The sequence below is a fragment of the Zootermopsis nevadensis genome, unplaced genomic scaffold, assembly GCF_977971745.1.
Source record: "Zootermopsis nevadensis isolate Lab colony 2312 unplaced genomic scaffold, Znev_1.0 Znev_ptg000008l, whole genome shotgun sequence".
Classification (NCBI taxonomy): Eukaryota; Metazoa; Arthropoda; class Insecta; order Blattodea; family Termopsidae; genus Zootermopsis; species Zootermopsis nevadensis.
In genome coordinates, this window is record NW_028259140.1 from 15,055,477 (window position 1) to 15,069,373 (window position 13,897).

General features: G+C 41.8%; 1 protein-coding gene across 3 annotated transcripts in view; it reads right to left on the reverse strand.

Annotated features, from left to right (window-relative positions):
* LOC147874508 (kelch-like protein 10) overlaps positions 1 to 13,897 on the reverse strand; it is a 51,504-nt gene that overhangs the window by 2,558 nt on the left and 35,049 nt on the right. For 2 of the 3 annotated variants that reach the window (XM_087345255.1, XM_087345253.1), the window contains exons 3-10: positions 10,484 to 10,638; positions 7,619 to 7,870; positions 5,978 to 6,257; positions 4,085 to 4,321; positions 2,759 to 2,928; positions 2,270 to 2,439; positions 1,299 to 1,457; positions 119 to 326 (exon numbers count right to left, since the gene is read on the reverse strand). In XM_087345255.1, coding sequence (XP_087201381.1) covers positions 119 to 326; positions 1,299 to 1,457; positions 2,270 to 2,439; positions 2,759 to 2,928; positions 4,085 to 4,321; positions 5,978 to 6,257; positions 7,619 to 7,870; positions 10,484 to 10,635 — 1,628 coding nt within the window. In that variant the 5' untranslated portion in view covers positions 10,636 to 10,638. Of the gene's footprint in view, positions 1 to 118; positions 327 to 1,298; positions 1,458 to 2,269; positions 2,440 to 2,758; positions 2,929 to 4,084; positions 4,322 to 5,977; positions 6,258 to 7,618; positions 7,871 to 10,483; positions 10,639 to 12,844; positions 13,035 to 13,897 lie in introns of those variants that run through there. The other variant, XM_087345254.1, reaches the window with a different exon arrangement.

Genomic DNA, 13,897 nt, shown 5'->3' on the forward strand with positions numbered 1-13,897 from the left:
AGACGCTGCATCCGCAAGATCGCGGATACATTGACCGGAAACATTTTACTTCCTAGAGCTTTTCGAAAGTAAGAGTTTGTGATTATACAGTCCTGAACAATGAAACAAAGAAACAAACCATTGCTTTTCCTTGTCATTGAAATATGCGACGTGGGATTCTAATTTAGTCAACTTAGGAGAATAACTGATGACGAAGATCGTGTCGTCCATCACTTCTGCGTGGAGTTCATGGTAATAGAAGTTCATGGCACGGATCTCGGTCCACGTGTCTTCTGTAGGGTCGTACTTTTCGGTACAGAGCTGGGTTGATTTTACGACGTGTCCTCCTGCACACACACACACATTCCGTAAAAGGTCACAGGATATAAAAAAAGCTGCCAAAGGGAATTTTTTCTAACCCCACTCAGCGGGGCCCTTCTTGATATTTATTACTCTATCACCTGGCCACGAAATGTTTGGCCTTTATGGAGCCACATGATTCATTACCTTATTCACAAAAGTCGGTAGTTGACCTCATCTCAAATACTCTAGTTACTTAAAACATTTTAATATTATCCTTCATTTTACTCCAATGTATCACAAGTGGTATCTTCTCTTCAAGATTACCAGTTAAAAATTTCTAGATGTTTGTATTTCCAGTTACTTCGATGCTTCACACTCCGACCGTCTTACAAACTGATTTACGCTCTTAAAATTGGTGACTCCGTAAAAGGAACGAATGAATTAAATACAACAAAGAAAATTCATTCCCTCTTGCATTGTCAGTTTTAGTACCAGGAACAGCTAAAATTTTATTTTCGTACTTGTAGCATCAGGAAATTGCGCCTGACATCTGTTGTCTACTTCATGAAACTGCGTGAGAAAGTAGCCTTAATTATCAACACAAGATGGCGTTACACAAACAAGTGACGAATATCAAAGACTGCGAAGGGACTGCTTTAAACCATCGGCTTTTTCGGGATAACAGAATGGCAAACTGAAATTTCCTTGCTACAAGAACGAAATATTTACCTTTAAACCTGGGACTCTGTGAAAAATGGGGCTTACGTTAGTTGAGATACCATAAGAGATTACGCGATGTTAGTTAGTTAGTTAGTTAGTTAAGTGTTCTTTGTGGAGAATGTAATCGAAACCACGAATCGCGGTTAAAATTACTGACAAACTAACTCTGTAATGACAGGAGAAAAATGCTGTTCATAAAATCTCAGTCACTCAAAGAAAACCAGGAAAACATTTCACAATATCAAGTTCTGTCAGGAGGATAGAGGAGCATCACTCAGAATGTCCAGAGTTCTCACCTAGGGCGTACAGACAGCCGTGGAACGAGACGCAAGTAAAATAGTCACGTCGAGAAAGCATTGGTGCGACGAAAGTCCATCGGTTGGTGTCCGGGTCATAAACTTCCACCGAGTTTAAGTCATTGAAATAATAATATCCTCCAGCGACGTATATTTTGTCTGCAAAAACAAATTAGCTATAATTAAACTGGTCCATGCAGAGCACAGACATGGGACAATCCCTACTTAAATTTGAAAATCTATTAAGTCCCCCTTCGAGTCACAGAAACTGCACTGTTCATCTGTTTCTTTGTTTCGAGACCAGACAATCAGCGTGTCAAAGAAGACGAGTTTAACTGATAAAATTTAACATAAACAGCATAAAGTGATTAAATTAATGCATAATTGAAATCTTCTGTGAAACGAATTTTATTAAATTTTGTACCAGAGATGTACGGTACGAGCTGCTAAAAGGTGCTCTACATTTATAATACAATGCGCTATTTACATGAGATTATTAACTGTCTCAAAAACATATTACATCTGCATTATTTGAGAGCCATTTTGATAGTTTGAGGGTTGATTGCATTCACTCCGAGTGTACACTAAAAAGACAGAAGACGACGCACAGGGACAGCTTACGAGAGCAGAAGAAACCATCACGCACTCAGAACTTCAAGCCGTTGCAGTCTGTGAAATAACGAAGTCCGTAGCACGGATAAAAGACGAGATAATAAAAGAATATGGGACGATGGAGTGAGGGAAACAACGATCAAGAGCGAAGAGGAACGCCTTGAAGATGAAGGCATAGAGTTCTTCTGAAACGTCGGCAGAAGCCAAACGACAGCCATCTTCGTATTAGACATCGTGAGAACCTCAAATCCTGCGATTCCTTCAACCGTTCTTGCGTTTTCACACGCGGACAGACAGACAGACAGACGCCTCGCCTTCTGCACTAATTCACAAATTTCTATTTCACTGGATTTACGTACCATTCAGTACAGCCGCACTTCCATAGGATCGCTCTTTGTTCATGGGAGCGATCCTCGACCACTTGTTCGCCTTGCAGTCGTATCTTTCAGCCGTTCTGAGATAATGCTCTCTAACTTTACCGCCCATGGCGTACACTGCACCTCGCAGAACTGCCACCATTAAAGCGGTTCTGAAACGAACAAAAGTACGCTGTCTGCTATGCTCATTTATTGCTGATTCAGATGCATTTCCTCTCGCAGAACCCAATTGTTCGCTCGTCATTGTTATGTCACAATTCAAATGAACTAACAATCAAATCGCATTCTTAAAACCAAAATTGTCGCAAAAGTCCTCCGACCTATTCACACTTTGCTCGATGCTCCTGTGTGTGAGTGGTTCAATTTTACAGCCCCTGCCCAGATTTATATCTTGACTAAGAGAGCGACTATCAGCATTTTGAAGAAGGACTCTGCTCCAAGGAGTTCCTTAGTTACCAAGCTGCGTCTTACCTGCATTCGTGCATAGGCGCCACCTCGCGGCATGTCTTCTTAACAGCGTTGAAGCAGAAACATGAGCTTAATTGTGTCCTGTCATCACGACCACCGATGACGTAAATGACGAAACCGACCACTGCCGTGCAATGGTTGACTCGCGGACCGATCGAGTCGACCCCCTCCACCTGCAGGAACGACAGGTTATGGCTTTATGTTTCTTTGGGTCATTCGGTCTATTGAAGTGAAGTCCTTACATTAGAGTTCAGGCGACCAACAACCGGAGCAGAGGTACAACCCCCAACAGAGAACCGAAATTGCTACACCGTGGAGGGAGGCACTCGACAAAGACCGTAAGAAATTAACTTGGAGCGAAGGTGGAAACAGGAAGACCCGAAGAGAAGCTCTCGTCAAGTTCGACAGACAAACGTAGAATTAATTTCTGATCAACAGCTGACATTTCAGGTTCGTGCGATGACAAAGACAGATGTTGGTGTTTGGGGTTTTATCGACGCAAAGCTGGAGGCAGTAGGTCCGCCACCCCACCCCAAAGCCTTCTAATTCATGAGGCGTTACCACGCAGATGGCCAACATCCACACCGATCAGTGCTTCATTCATTACGTTGAAATCCACTGACGATCAACGATGTCTAAAATCAGCAGACAGGTTGCCATGACAGGTGAAGTAGGACGCTTATTGTAAGCGGTATTTAAGGAAAACTTCACATCCTTCGTCGATTCCTATTAGAACTTATATTGTATACGAGACTTAGCATTTGTGTAATTTATTTATTTATTATTTTGACGTAAATACGTCTATGAGGAAGGGTCATTCGGCAAAAAATTGGAACGAAAAAGGGAAACGAAAAAGTGTAACTTCTTTGTTATGTTACCTAGGAATCCTTATCTGTTTACTCGGCATTGTTGTTACCTATAAAACATTACATTACATTCAGCTACCACAGACCCATCTGAAGCGTAACTAATTCAAGTTAAATAAGCAAAGTCTTAATCAAACTTTACTCAATTGTAAGAATGTATAAAGGAAATATTTAGAATAAAGCCAATATATAAACTTCCTTTCGGTATAGACGTATTTACGTCAAAATCCCCGGAACCGTCGTTCCACTGTCACGTTTTAATTCATGTCTTTGAAGCTTATCTTAAAAAAGTGTTCAGTGCAATGGAAATAAAAGATCACGAAATAAAGAGGCTAAGAGCTGCTTGTGATTAAGCTTAAATAAACGATTACTTAGTAAAAATAAACAAAAAGGAGGAAAAGTAGTTTTTCTCGGAGGCGTCATTTAACAAGCAGCGGTAAGAGTAGAAATGCGTGCAACTCACAACACTCCACCGGTCAGCAAGTGCGTCGTACGCTTCGATCACATCTGACGGCTCTCCGTCTCGACACCCACCAATAGCAAACAGAATGTCCTGTGGGATTCGCGGGTAGGCAATCCTTGGGGTCACGAAGTCCTTGTCTCCTTCCATCATCATTTCTGAGTCGTGCAGAAACGCGAGCGTCTCTGACATCACGTGTCTGCACGCCTCATTTTCCGTCACGTACGGGTGCTTTGACACCTGTTGAACAGTTCAATGTGGACCTTATGAACTTTTAGGAAGGGATGCCATGTTCAATTGCAGAGCACACATGAAATTCACACATAATTTGGTTGGGGAATCGCCGAAATAGACTGTGGTATATACAGGAAAATATGCATTTTGGTTTATGTAACGACGCTCTTAACAAATGCACAGGGTGTGGAGAGAAGCGAAATCAAGGTTAAATCGAACTTAGAGAAAAGTATTGAAATGTGTTTCAACTGAAAGTTAAATCCTTCAGTAATGGCTGCATTTTGAGTTACATTCAAAATTGTAATTTATTTCTCGTCTCTCCCGTACGAGATGCACATTCTTTTTGATTCTATAACTTTAATTAATTGTCAAAATTACGTAGCATCAAAGAAAATTATGACAATTAGTTGCTTCGAATTTCAAGTGAGGCAACCTTCTGCATATTGATGGTTGGGGTGGAAGGTCCGTCAACACAACAGCGTGTGATTATGGGCTCAATGTCTATTACGAGCCATTGCATGTTTCGACCTTAATTAGTCATCATCAGGTGGTTCTCTTTAAGTGTTGGAAACTAGTAGACACGAATGCTAAACTGTAAAGACACTTGAAGCAGTTAACATTTTCATGAATCCGTGCGATTGTTTCACAAGTATTCTTAAGAGGCGAGTGTCTGAAATCACAGGGCATTTGACCTTGAATAGAACATTTTTTCCTCTCGGGTTAAAGAGCATGATGAAATGGAAGAAGGAATATCTTAAGTTGTAAGGCTGCTTCGTGAGATTACGTTTAAAATATTTGAATGTTAAAGCTGTCTATGAATTTGAAGCCCCTCGGGAAATTTTTTCTTGGATGTAAAACGAATCTATCTTGTTGAACGTTTCGGATATCTGTTGTCTCTATATGGTCAATCAGCTGAAGATTATCATGCTAAGTGTTCATCGTTGGAGATACTTGAAATTATTAGAGCAGCTAAGATAAGCTTCTTATGGCAATAGGATCTTTGGTTATGTAGAACGCTGCGCCGGAAGACGTGATTTATCTATTGGAGGATTTTCCTATTCAAGCTGTGTGGGCGTTTGAATGCAGTTAACGGTGAAATGCTGTAGTTGAACTGAAACACGTAATGGATCTTAATGAAAGCTGAGACTTCAATCAAAGATTGTAGCGCAGTCGGACTCTCAAAATTAGAGACGATAAATAAAAGACGATTATTAACTCGAACAACATTTCTGCATAAAAGGACGAATCGAATATTTGTTTTGCACATACACACGCGTATGCGAGCGTGTTACCAGTGGCATTCCACAGGAAGTTATTTTAACCATGGCAACTAAGTTAATCTGGGGATTTCTTACGCAGCAAATTTTGCACAGTAGAAGGCATTAAAATAATTGTGTAGTTTTACACGTTGTTATTGTAAGATTTTAACCAGAATTGGAATATGTCAACAGATTCTGTTAAAGCTAATCAATATTAAATCTAATAAACATCCGTCTAGACGTTCTCGAGCTGGAACTGCGGACAGACAGACAGACGGGCTTACACGTGACGAAGAAAAAGGTTCACAATTTGCATTAATTAGTTACGAACACATGTGAATATGGAATTGAAAACGCGGGCTTCACTTCCCATAAACTTCCACGATTTCAGGGGCATACTGACCGTCTCCTTGAAATACTTTGCATCAAGTCGTCCAAGTCTGACGCCCTTCAAAAGGCCCGCGATGTGACCTTTCCTGTTGTCCGGGTCGTGGTTGATCCACCGGAGAATGCACCGCCACACAACTCTCTCGTCCCTCACGTTCAGTTCCTCGTCCTCGATTATCGCTTGCAGCCCCTCTACAGGCAGTTCCAGCAGTTCTTTGCTCTGATGAGACAGTTCCACGAAGTGGCGCAGAACGAAGCGACTAGCGCGAGTCCCAAGGTCGGCGATGAAGTGTAACCTGCGACAGCGAGGTAAGAGCCGACTCAGATTCGGAGTCTGGCACAATTAAACACTGCAGCAAGAACTGGATTCTCAAGCATTTGCACACCACAGTATTTCGCCTGCAGTTTTTACCTTAGCCCTTTGAAGCCCGAATAAGCAATTCTGAGAACAGACACGTGGAGAGGCAACGCTGAGAGACGCTCCGTTTAACCGATCCAAAATAGAAAGCTCTCGGCTCTGAAGGTACCCAGGCAATGCCCGTTGGTCCTCGCGATAAGGTTGTAGGTTGAAACAAGGGCATGGCGTACGCAAGTGAAGAAGGCAGTGAGATGAGGAGTGTAGAATTTTGAATTCTGGCCTTAACCTTGGCGAAACGACGTTTTGGTAACTGTGTGTGTTAATCCCGTGAAAACTCGTGTAACCGGACTAAATGGGGGAACCACGGGTCGGATGAGCGGGGGAAAGGGGAACGTTGTCATGGAATTGAACAAATAAGTTGATACTCAATACAGATTTTAGTCGCTAGCGAATGATGCGGGCGTGCCGCACGCACAAGCCGACGACAAACTCACTCGTGAGCGTTGTTCGAGGGAGTTCTTGTACTAAAAACGTGAATTTATCAGTCATTCTGTCCATCGCATGAACTGGAGGTTCTGGTGTGATTCTGCCGATGTCAGTCGATTTCCTTGCTATGTTGTCCTGAACAAGAAGGAGTTAGAGTTCAGCTTCTACGGGGACCAGCGGGTTGGTCTTTGTCTTTGCCCGATAATAAACAATTCTACAAATGTCCTGAAGTGTTCATAATAATCAGCAAAATCTGGGGCGAGGTTAGATCAATGAACTGTATTGCGTGGACATAGTTTGAACCACTCTCGCCGGTGGAAACCGATCGCAACCGATCTGGTTGAAATTCGGTCGCTTAATGCGGGAATCGGATAATCGAGGCTCGGTCAACAGAGGTTTTGCTGTATGCAGAAGGATGTGGGGCTGAATGTTCATTTTGATATCGGGAGGATTATGTAAGAGCAAGGAGTTCAGCAGAGAAAGAAAGAAAGAAGAAAGAAAGAAGGATAGGAAGTCGAGTGGATTTGATTATGACTCCGCAATAGATCGCGATTAACGTTCCATATGGTGAAATTATTCATCTGCTTGTCATAATGACGCTCAAAACATACGCAGTTAAATCAGTTCATTTAAATTTCAGGGTCGTTAATAATAACCCGCCAACAACCCTGACCTACAACGCTTTATAAATTTCCCAGTCCTCAGTCAGAGGCTTTAATCTCCGACCCGGCACTCGACTGCTCTTGAGGAAAGCTGATTCGCTCCAGCGACGAAAGCTGGCGAAACAGCAAATGATAAATGAACATAAATTACCTTGCGAACTGCATGATGCCGATACACTTGTCGACGTTTATCTCGTCCTTGAGGAAGTCGTAGCAGACCTTAGTAACGTTCGGAATACAAAAGTAATCAGCCGCCAGGAACAGCTGACGCGCGTTGTTGGAGCGGATGTCCACCTCGCGAAAATAAGCATAATCCAGTATCTGGGTCATCATGTCTGAGCTGACTCCGTGGAGGAGAACATCAGTCTCCTCACCGGTGTGCAGTTTTGTCGTGAAGAGGGTCCTGAAACGTCCATTTGGAGAAACGTCGAGCAGAAAATTACAAGTCATGCGCATAAACTCTAAGTTTGTATGACTCACGCAGCCAAATAAAAATATCCTTTCGTCAATGTGGTGGATGAATTCTTGTGATCGGAATACTTCAAAAACTCCCAGAATGAGTCCGAATGGGACCGGATTAACTGCGTGTGGGTGAAGTGTTTGCGTAGTCTTAAAAGAAAATAACTTAAAAATCGGAAAGCGAGCAGCGAACATTTGAACTAGAGAATGTCACCTCGTTTCTTACATAACCTTGACTCCTTCAAGAGATATCTGAGGTTATAACAACTACTACAGAAATTTTAAAGCCAACGCAAATATTTCAACATACATCGCGTGCTGTATATTCCACTGATTCATCAGTTCGTAATATGAAATCTATTTGCCCTGTAAAAACATTTTCCCGACAATAAACCACTTGAAAGAAAAGCCGATGTTTCTACGCGGACTATAAAAAGTCATCACCAACCAGAAAACATTTTCCTATTACTAATTAAGGGATTTGCAGCGCAAGACAAACGGAAAGTTTTGATTGTCTGAAAACTGAAAGAGAGGCAAAGCTCGTAACAAGACGTGAGATACGTCTCTTGGAAAACAGAAACAATGGCTCACGCTTATAATTCATTTCTCATTTCGAGAACCCAGGGCATCTTTATTTAAAACACAAGCAGATTAAAGTATGCACAAATTCTCGAAAGATTCTCTCCTGACAATGAAACATGTATTCATCGTCCTGATGACGGAGGCAGTATGACCTCCGAAACGTTGGTTAACATCGACCAGACTACACAGCGCAAGAACCCACAAAACAGAAGTCTTCATATTTTAATCGCCCTAATCATGGAGGCAGTATGACCTCCGAAACGTTGGTTAACATCTACCAGACTACACAGCGCAACAAGCCAGAAGACGGAAATCTTCATATTTTAATCGCCCTGATGATGGAGGCAGTATGACCTCTGAAACGTTGGTTAACATCGACCAGACTACACAGCGCAAGAACCCACAAAACAGAAGTCTTCATATTTTAATCGCCCTAATCATGGAGGCAGTATGACCTCCGAAACGTTGGTTAACATCTACCAGACTACACAGCGCAACAATCCAGAAGACAGAAATCTTCATATTTTTAGTCGCCCTGATGATGGAGGCAGTATGACCTCCGAAACGTTGGTTAACATCGACCAGACTACACGGCGCAACAACCCAGAAGACAGAAATCTTCATACTCATCGCCCTGATGACGGAGGCAGTAAAACCTCTGAAACGTTGGTTAACATCTACCAGACTACACAGCGCAACAACCCAGAAGACAAAAATCTTCATTCTCATCGCCCTGATGTTGGAGTCAGTATGACCTCTGAAACGTTGGTTAACATCTACCAGACTACACAGCGCAACAACCCAGAAGACAGAAATCTTCATATTCATCGTCCTGATAACAGAGGCAGTATGACCTCTGAAACGTCGGTTAACATCAACCAGACTACACAGCGCAACAACCCAGAAGACAGAAATTTTCATACTCATCGCCCTGATGATGGAGGCATTATGACCTCTGAAACGTCGGTTTACATCGACCAGACTACACAGCGCAACAACCCAGAAGACAGAAATCTTCATACTCATCGCCCTGATGACAGAGGCAGTATGACCTCTGAAACGTCGGTTAACATCGACCAGACTACACAGCGCAACAACCCAGAAGACAGAAATCTTCATACTCATCGCCCTGATGACAGAGGCAGTATGACCTCTGAAACGTCGGTTAACATCGACCAGACTACACAGCGCAACAACTCAGAAGACAGAAATCTTCATACTCATCGCCCTGATGACGGAGGCAGTATGAACTCTGAAACGTTGGTTAACATCGACCAGACTACACAGCGCAACAACCCAGAAGACAGAAATCTTCATACTCATCGCCCTGATGATGGAGGCAGTATGACCTCTGAAAAGTTGGTTAACATCGACCAGACTACACGACGCAACAACCCAGAAGACAGAAATCTTCAGACTCACCGCTGTGAGAACCTCAAGTCTTACATTTACTGCGAAGTTCCTTCCCACAGTTCATTATACTTCAGACAGAGCGACTCACAGCTGCTTTCAATGTTCCGGGCATTTCTTCTGGACCTTGTCGGTCATCTTTATGTATTAAGACGGAGTCGTTTTAGAAATGGATTGTTTCTATTTCTCCCTCCAGATCGATTGACTGTCACCTTGGTACAACCGCACTTAAGAATTAGTACAAAAACCACCCACGTCTTCTGGGATGTTGTCTCGTAGAAATTATCGGACGTTTCAGAGGTGCTTCTGCCTCCATCAATTAAAAAATGCATTAAGTACGTCTGAAATGCCACTCAGTTTCTACGGCGCAACGCCCAGAAGATATTCTTCTTCTTCTTCCTCTCCGCCGTGTGATTTCATGACAATGAACAAATAACAAAAGACAATCAGCCTTATAAAAATACAGGTTTCTGCATCAAAGGGGATGAAACATATCACATACGAATTGACTTTTATCATGTCCTTATTTCACGTGTTAATAAAGCACGTCAGTAAATAAACAAACCTGAAATATTCGCTGCGCATCGACAGAATCACTCTGTGGACTCGGAAGACGCCGCCGTCGTCCGACCTCAACACCGCGTCACACAAGAGGTTCTCCTCTCTCAGCTTATTCAGGTTGATCGATGCTTCGGTCAGAATTTGGTTTGAGTCCATCTCCTGAAAAACAGTCATCGCTGTTACAGATTTTTCTTCATACCGACGCGTGTGCACATCAACTGAGAGTGACTGAGAGGGAACACGATACTGAGAAGACTATTTGGTCCTGCGAGAGAGTTACTGACAAGGGAATGGCGAAAACTGCGTAATATGGAGATTTATAGATCTCTTCACTAATTAATAAATTGTAGGCTGTCAGATCAAGAGTGATGAGATGGGCGGGGCATGTAGAACACATGGCAGATACAAGAAGTGGAACTTTTTAATCGGAAGACCTGAAAAGAAAAGGTCAGTTGACAGTCCTATAAGTTGCTGGGATAATACTAAAATGGATCTTAGGGAGGTGGGGAATGAAGTTGTGGATTTTCTACATCTGCTTGTGGATGTGGCTTAGAGGCGGGGTCTTGTAAACACGGACATGAAACTTTATGTTTCTTAAAAGGCAAGGCATTTGATTACGTAGGCTACTGTTAGATTCTCAAGCAGGTCTTCAGCTCCATAGATTCAGTTTGTTTCTTTGTTATAGAAATGGCTGTTGAGATCCGACACAAAATGACAAAGCTCTAAATGTGATATATAACTAACTAACTAACTAACTATCTAACTAGACGGCTTACGGAATACGAAGTTTCATCACCGAATTAACCAAAGCCCTATACCGGACCCTGTCCTGGGCCAACAAAATCCAGTCTCCTTCAACATCCTTTCTCCCGTAGATCCCGCCTGAGATTATCCTCCCATCTACATCTAGGTCTCCCCAGCGGCCTCTTCTCCTCAGGCTTTCCAAAAATACCCAGTGCACACATCTCGCCCCATCCATGCACTCCACATGCCCCGCCCATCTCATTCTTCTCGACTTAATCACCCTGAAGATGTGACTGATTTAGGCAATATTAAGTCATGCCGCGTGTTTGTCATTACTCGCATAAATTTAAATCTTATGATATGTAAACTATGTAGACCTTGCTTATAAAATATCAATGTAATCTATAAAGTCTTATATGCTTCTACACTGGTGAACCGATTTTAAAAATTTACGAAAAGAATATGCCATTGAAATTGCGTGACCTTTGATGCTGAACCAGACAGTTAAGAAATAAATTTTGGAAAAAGAATGCTACGTTTTTTCATAAGCATAGAATTTTCGAGTTCTTCTCTCTCTGTAGAACTAAAAGTGCGTAAGAGCTTAAATGACTAAGGACTTTCCTGCCTAAGTTACACATTTATATAAACCACGAGCACAGTACGTCATTTAAGTTTATCAAACGAACGCGAGAATTACAGTTGGGAACAGTCACAAAAGCTCTGAGTTGTTCTAACGCATGCGCAGATCAGGCCTAAATCACGCTACTCACACACTGCAATGTGCAAGACATTCTGTGAAAAGTCCACTGGTACTCGACTCGTCAAAGAACATCCCACTTCCTTTACTGAACCAGAAGATTCATCATCGTGTGCACAAAAGCCCGCCACCGGGGTCTATCCTGAACCAGTTGCATTCAATTCGCTCCATCGAGTCCCATTTCCCTAAGATCCATCTTAATGTTATCCTGCCACCTACGCCGAGGTCTTCCCAGAAGTCTCCTCCCTTCAGGTCTTGTAAACAGCCCTCCCAGCCCACCCCCCCCTAACAACATCGTGTGAGGAGCTCGTCATGCATTTTCTCTATTATCTATCCCACTCCCGATTTGGGTCCAAACATCTTCCTCAACTCTCTGTTCTCAGAGGCCCTCAGTCTAAGTTCCTCCCTCAAAGTGAAAGACCAAGTTTTACACCCATAAATACTTTGCACTCAATAACAGCAAACATTCCCGGGATTTAATCTGCTGATGCAGAGAGAATCGTCGATAATTAGGCTTGTAAATCCGAAATAAAAATTATTCACAGTTCTCTAAAACGCTTTAATAATGTCGATGTATCAAGAAATGTAAAGTGTTAGAATTATTATTCAGAATATATAACCCACTTCTTAGCATCCACATATTTTTATTAAGTTGCCACTAAACACGTTTTATTCCTTTAAAATGATAATTTCCTACAGGATTATTATTTTACTATCAATGTTGCCGTGAACAAACAGAAGTCAATCTGATATTACTTGAAAATGTGTTAAAAAAAGACAAGCCTAATTCTCTTACACGAGTTCACAAATGCAGATGAAAACATTAAATGTAATGAACAATAATAATAAATAGGAATCCCTTACCTCAAACTTTGTTCAATTGTAAGAGACCTCGACGTCCACCGGCAATTATCAATTTAATCAAAACTAAAACGGAGTATCACAGATTTCTTAATAATTCTTATATACGATAAGAACTTGAGATATTCTAAAAGGATTTTACCAGCACAAAATTGTCTAGTCCACGACGCACTTCTTCTACAAGCGATTCACAGCAAAGCTCTTTCCACAATAACGAAAGCGGATTGTTGACGGCGATAATGTAATACAACAATGCCGAGTAAACAGTTGACGTAACAATTAGTTTCTTATTTAAAAGAATAGAGTGCAATACGGTTCATTCAGGCTATTATACTGCATGCATAAGTTACGAGAAAAGAGCCTTACGGCATTCTCAGCCAAGATTGTTGAGGTGTGGGTTAGAAATTCCAATACTTTTCTTGCATTGTTATGCACGCAGGTGTTCACGTAAAAGTTTAACATTGTCGGTCCATATTTGCACATTTTTGGTAGTTGAAATAAAAAGATAATTACTTCAATTTGGTCAGATTCCATCGTAAATGTAAGAAATAAATACTTAATATTAAATGTTTTCTCTATAAGAATGAAATAAATTTATAAATAATGAGGAGTGAAGATAAAATTGCAATTTAATTTGTCCTCCTTTAAAATTAACGTCGGGTTTTATTTTGCTTGGTTGATTTTTAACTTGATATTTTCGAAGTAATGGGCGCTGTTGAGTCCATCGCCCCTGGGCCAGAGAACATGTTTCGGGGGGCCGCGTGATTTCCTGGTCCTTTTGTAGACAATTGTAAGGTATTTGCATCTGATGTTGTCTGGTCTCTCTTTTCAAGGAAGGAATGTGCGACTGAAATCCTAATTATCTCATGTTGTTTCTAATCCCTGTCACGAAGGAGACTTAAATGGCTCCTTATTTTTAAATTGTAGTCATGGCGGTATACCCATCCATCGAGGTTGGGGAAATACCATCTCATATCGCGTGTCAAGAGGCCGGAAGGCAGCAACACTGATGTTGGACTTGCCCTTCCACTCGCTGGGAACCAATCCACGGGAGTA